Raw genomic sequence first — 6,396 nt, forward strand, 5'->3', positions numbered from 1 at the left:
TCAGATGTGTCACTGATCATACTTTCATCCTAATGTAGAAAAAGACACAGCCTTCCCCTCGTATGTCTTGTAAGTACTACTTTTCATTAAGAGCCCAATTACTGCACCAAGAATAGTGGGCTTTATTATGATGCCCAGATCTTGGTTCCAGTCCCAGTGTTGTGGCTAAGGCTAGGCTGAACGTTCGGGACGTTTTACTTGCATCCTTGGTAGTGGAAAGACAAAACTGAAAGGATGGTCTGAGGAGAGGGTGTGTTTTATGTCACCGACGTAACCTTACACCAGGCGGCTTTCTATGATTTTTGATATTCTAATGTCTTTTTTTTTATATACTATATTTAGTTTGTTTATGATATTGCTTTTTTGGACAAAGTATATTTTAATTATGGTAAAAGATCTTGGAGTAAAAATAAGTTCCACAATTGGATGTGTTTAAAAAAAATGTTCCTGTGCCGAGATAATCTTATAAATGTGCCCCTGCTGTGTACTGTGTAATGGCTGTGTCTGACCGTACAGGAACATGGTCTGATCACCCCACATCTCCTGGGTAGGTGGGAAGGAAAATAATATACGGACATTACAGCATGGGGTCACAAATGATTATTTCTGTGAGTAAAACAACTCACTGCCTGTATTTAATCAATGTTTTACCTTAACCCCTTACCGCTGACGCAATAGTACGTCAGCGGTAAGTATCCCCTGCTTTGAGGTGGGCTCCGGGGGTGGAGGCTATTTAAAAAAAAAAAAAGTGTTTACAAATTTAGAAAAAAAAAACCCATAAGTTTAAAACACCCCCCTTTCACCCCAATCAAAATAAAACAATTAAAAAAAAATCAAACCTACACTTATTTGGTATTGCCGCGTTCAGAATCGCCCGACCTATCAAAAAAAAAGGATTAACCCTATCGCTAAACGGCATAGCAAGAAAAAAAAATCAAAACGCCAGAATTACGTTTTTTTTGGTCGTCGCGACATTGCATTAAAATGCAATAACGGGTGATCAAAAGAATAGATCTGTAAAAAAGTGGTATTAAAAATGTCAGCTCCACAAAAAATAAGCCCTCACCCGACCCGGGATCACGAAAAATGGAGATGCTACGGGTCTCGGGGGAAAACGGCGCAATGTTTTTTTTTTGTTTTTTTTAAGCAAAATTTGGGGGTTTTTTTCACCACTTAGATAAAAGAGAACCTAGACATGTTTGGTGTCCATGAACTCGTAATGACCTGGATAATCATAATAGCAGGTCAGTTTTAGCATTCAGTGAGCCTAGCAAAATTGCCAAACAAAATACAAGTGTGAGATTGCACTTTTTTTTTGCAATTTCACCGCACTTGGATTTTTTTTCCCATTTTTGAGTACACTACATGGTAAAACCAATGGTATTGTTCAAAAGTACAACTCGTCCTGCAAAAAATAAACCATGGCCATATTGACCAAAAAATAAAAAAGTTATGGCTATGGAAAGAAGGGGAGCGAAAATAAAAAAATGCTCTGGGAGTTAAGGGGTTAAAGAGAGAATCAGCTGTGATCCCTTGCTATCCTGTCTGTATCCTTTCTTTTGCTTCCTCCCCTGCCCAGGAGCTGTGGTGTGATCAGACCATGTTCTTGTACGGTCAGACACGGCCATTATACAGTACACAGCAAGGGCAGATTTATAAGATTATCTCGGCACAGGAACATTTTATTTAACACCTCCAATTGTGGAAATGATTATTATTCCGAGATCTTTAATTTTGTTTGTGAGAAACTCTAGACTTCCAGACTCTAGACAAATTATCTGTTCTGTTGAGAGAAGCAGATAAGAATCTAGTTGGCTAGTATTAAAATTGCATACCTGAAGTCACATTGGAAATAGAAAACTGAGTGTCTGACAAAACCCTTTACGGATGAGAAATCATATTAACAGATTACCCAGAGGGTAAATGAACCCAAGTTAAGGAATAATGTGATTAAAATTTGACTTTTATTGTAATTATTACCATGTTCTAACAGATAAAGATTAAAATAACTTGGGTGGTATTGCTGTTTAGCATTTCTTTAGGACTCCTCTATGGGATATTACTCTCCTAAAGCTAATATATCTCCTACCTAGATTAATGGCTGCAGTCCAGTAGCTAGCCTCAGTCCCCTGATGAAGCTAGTCATGGCGAAACATTTTGGGGAGGCTTTGAGTGAATTTTTATCAGCTGTTCTAGCTAATGGACTGCAGCCAATAATCTAGGTAGGAGACATGTTAGCTTCAGAAGAGTGATATCACATAGAGAAGTCCTAAAGGAATGCTAAACAGCGATACCACCTGAATTATTTTAATATTTATCTTTTAGAACATGTTAATTACAATAAAAGTCAAGTTTTAATCACATTATTTCTTAAGTTGGGTCTAAGGCTACGGCCCCACAATCCGTTTTTAGTCAGTATTTCACCTCAGCATTTGTAATATAAAATCAGGAGTGGACGATAAATACAGACGTGGTGACGTGTTTCTATTATACTTTTCCTCTGATTATTACAGTCCTGGTTTTGACTTACAAATACTGGTGTAAAATACTGACTAGTGATGAGCGAGTATGCTCGTTACTCGGGTTTCCCCGAGCATGCTTGGGTGTACTCCGAGCATTTGGGCATGCTCGGAGATTTAGTTTCTGTCGCCGCAGCTGCAGGGTTTGCGGCTGCTAGACAGCCTGAATACACGTGTGGACTGCCTGTTTGTTAGGGAATTCCCACATGTATTCAGCCTGTCCACAAGTCGCAAATCATACAGCTGTGGCGACACAAACTAAATCTCCGAGCACGCCAAAATACTCTGAGACCAACCGAACATGCTCAGGAAAACCCGAGCAATGAGTATACTCGCTCATTCCTAATACTGACGAAATACTGAGGCTATGTGTACACGTATGTGGAAATTTCCTGACTGAAAGCCGTACTCCTTCCCGGAAAACGCGCGTTTTTTGCTTTTTTTATGCGTTTTTTCCGTAGCGTCCCCAGTCTCATAGAAAATAGCTAGAAATGTGGAATTTTCTGCAAAATTAATGAGGATGCTGCATTTTTTTCCACGATGCGTTTTATTCCCGGAAAAAACGCATCAATATGCACAAAAAGTGCGGAATTCATTAAAATGAATGGGATGCTTTTATAAAGCATTTTAATTGGTAAAAACGCGAAAAAAAGACGCTTACGTGTGCACATACCGTGATAGTGTGAGCATAGCCTAAGTGTGCACATTGCACACTGTCAGGCCTTAGTAATGTGAAGTCACAGATAGTGTGTGTAGATAATTGTTGAGCGCCCAGAGAAGCCCTTTCATGCTGCATTTATAGTGATAAAACATCATCTTCTTGGTGCAGTGCCCACTTTTGTGTCCTTCCTGCGTGAAGTGGAATCTCCTTATGAAGTCCATGATTATGTTCGAGCATATCTTGGGGACACCCCTGAAGCTAAAGATTTCTCCAAGCAATTTTTGGAGCGTCGAAATAAGCAAAAAACTGTTCAGCAAAAACCTCCGCAGGTAACACATGTAAGTAATTGAGGATCGGTGAAGAGTTCAGTGGTGAGGCCACATATTGAGATCTTATCTTATTTAGTGTCTTTATAAGGAGGATACTTAAAAATGACCCTGTTATACCCAAATTACAATACTAGAGCGGACACATCTGGGCCTCCACCACTGCAAATATAGTAGCTGTGCTAGTGCGCGTGGCTCACTTTATTAGATTCCCGGTTAGTGCGTTACATGAAGGTCATGATCTAGAACACCTCCTGTTCTGTATTTTTTTCAGGATTCAGGATGGGCGTTGTATCATACAAGTCAGTGTCATTCACAACAGACAACACTAGAAACTGCACAAAGCGCTGGACGCAAGAAAAAGAAACAGAAGATGGTTCGGGCGGATCCTAGTCTGCTAGGTGGGCTATATACTGTACTCTAAACATACAGTATGTCTCCGTATACCCTCTGCATTGCACAAGCCTTGGTTGTCTTATCCTTATGTGGAGCAAGTGGGGTTTAACCCGTGATATTCCCATCAGTCAGCAGAATGAAGGGGCAAAGTCTGCAACACTATGCACCAATGCATGGACAAAACTGGCCACTGTGTCGGGGTAAATAATGTAGGGGCCACAGTGCTCAGCCCCCTCTATACTGCTGATGGATAGCACAAGCTGTTTGTGCTAGGCCCTTAGCAGTCATGACTGGTATGTTTCTCCATTTCCTTTATTTCTTTAAACCCTCTAAATCTGTTCAAATTCCCTTTTTTTTTCTTTGTCCATGTGAAAAAAATAACAATGTACTATTCTTTTCCATATTTAGGCTGTGACATTCAAATGTATTGGTGCGCAATAGTTAAACTCAGATCTCATATGGATCATCTATTTCGCATCAAATTGTTAGATACATTGTCATTATTAACCGAGAAGCTGTGTTTGATGATGTGCATTGTGAACGGTTGATGAATAAATAAAATACACAACCACTGACCGGATAATAATGGCAGCACAGATGAAAATCGCCCCAAGATTTCTGGATAATAGGACGATTTTTCATATGCTCGTCCATATCATAGTGGTATTCTGTTTCTTCCCGACCGTGTCTCTTGACCCAACCTAATAGCATTGTAAACTGTATGTTCTTTATGCTGTGAGTTTGGGTCACAAGACTTGTGGTGAAACCAGGAATTATAGTTCAGAATCCCACGGCACATGCTCTTAAATATGTACTAACGTTGTATTGATAAGTTAGCATGGAAAATAAAGGATGGCCAACATTTCAGTCTTTCCCTCCCATACCTTGATCACTCTGTCAGCCCATGTACCTGCTATGACCCATAGGACATGGACCATGATTAGTGTCTGGGACAAACCGAAAAGTTAGTCATCCTTTCTATTTCCACATGCTTATTTATCATTAAAACTTTAATTGCATATTTAGTTGAGCGCTGGGTTATTTCGTACTATTGTTTGAAGGAATGTCCCCTTACTTCATAACATCACTGTCTCGTAGCTACGGGCGCCAAGCAAAAATTTGTTTGGACCAGAAATTCTGGCTACAATACGATCATGTAAATTGGCCCATACCAATATTTTCTTGCTTCTTTTACATTGTTTTTATCTTTTTTTTTTTCAGGATTTTCTGTTAATGCTTCCTCTGAGAGGTTGAACATGGGAGAAATAGAGACTTTAGAAGATTACTGATTATTGTGGTGGGGTAGAGGTAACCCGTCCCCCTCCCCTACCTCGGCTTCAATGGGAGGGGGAAAGCTGAACATATGACTCCACCTACCCCCAGAACACACTCCCCGTGCCCTGCTGGGATCTTCACAGGGCGACCTCCCCCAGAGCATCAAGATGATTCAAGGACAACTACCCCCTCTACTGTCCTAGATATTCGTGGGCATGGTGGAGGGGCCACTCTGGGGGTTGGAGAGTGGGTCACGGGGAGATATTTTTTGTTTTCCATCACAGTACTGTCCGGTCTCGTTTCAGAGGCTACACAGTCTGTTACTTTTTTCCACCGTTATTAGGTGGAGAGAGGAGGCTTTTTGGTTGGACTTTGCACCTTCCTGCACTGCCATCTTGGGGTTCAGTTCTCTGGATGTCAGAGTATTGGCAACATAAGCGTTTATGGAGCTTTTGTAAAGTGTGGACGGTGAATAGGGATCCTTTGCACTAATGGAGTGGTCACACTGCAGAGGTAATAATGGCTTCACTCTTTCATCTCGTGTCCACTTCCCACACCTTATCACAAGTACCTTAAGTGAATTTTGTGTTTTTGCAGGTGGGAGCAGAGGTTCTTAAGACTACTCTAATGAAAGATATAGTCATCTTTTAGTTTGCTGCAAGACAAGATATATCCACACTTTGGTGCTGTTGAGTTATTGCATACCTGCTCCCCCTGCATTGTTCTATCCTCTGTGGATAGGAGGAAACGCACTTATGTTTACACGGCTCCTGGACCCACTGTAAGGTTTTGCCCCAGTGTGCAGTGATTTGGGTTGATGCCAGGTCTGACCTTAATAAAGCGCTGGTTGTGTTATAACACATTTCTGATTTGGATGCCTTATTGCTTTGTGAACCGTCATGTGAGTGCGCAGAGGAGCGTCGCGTGTCAATCATGCATCTGCTATAGTCTTCCTCCATCATCTAAGAATTGCCAGGAGATGGACGATCAAGCATTGGCAGCTGCCACCAAAAAGTGATCCCAAGGCTCATGACTTCTATCTGCAGAGGCTTCGCTGGAGTGCCATGATTGGCTACGTAGAGCCAAGTCCTCCAGTGTCCTGCTAATGCTGAGTGTCACATTAATGAAGACTACTACCTTTCTCCTCTAGGCCGGAAGATGCAGCTCAGGAGAGCAATTCTGCAGTGGTGGAAACAAAATTATAATATGGCCTTTTTCA

General features: G+C 41.2%; 1 protein-coding gene across 6 annotated transcripts in view; it reads left to right on the forward strand.

The window, feature by feature from the left end:
* Positions 1–6,039, forward strand: part of GIGYF2 (GRB10 interacting GYF protein 2) — a 270,607-nt gene extending 264,568 nt beyond the window's left edge. For 4 of the 6 annotated variants that reach the window (XM_073581238.1, XM_073581240.1, XM_073581242.1 and 1 more), the window contains 3 exons: positions 3,349–3,518; positions 3,781–3,907; positions 5,124–6,039. In XM_073581238.1, the coding sequence (XP_073437339.1) occupies positions 3,349–3,518; positions 3,781–3,907; positions 5,124–5,191 (365 nt within the window). In that variant the 3' untranslated portion in view covers positions 5,192–6,039. The remainder of the gene's footprint in view (positions 1–3,348; positions 3,519–3,780; positions 3,908–5,123) is intronic. The other 2 variants (XM_073581241.1, XM_073581243.1) reach the window with 1 other exon arrangement.
* The last annotated feature ends 357 nt before the right edge of the window (positions 6,040–6,396 follow it).

The sequence above is a fragment of the Dendrobates tinctorius genome, unplaced genomic scaffold (assembly GCF_039654945.1).
Source record: "Dendrobates tinctorius isolate UK_male_01 unplaced genomic scaffold, ASM3965494v1 ptg000069l, whole genome shotgun sequence".
NCBI classification, from domain to species: Eukaryota; Metazoa; Chordata; class Amphibia; order Anura; family Dendrobatidae; genus Dendrobates; species Dendrobates tinctorius.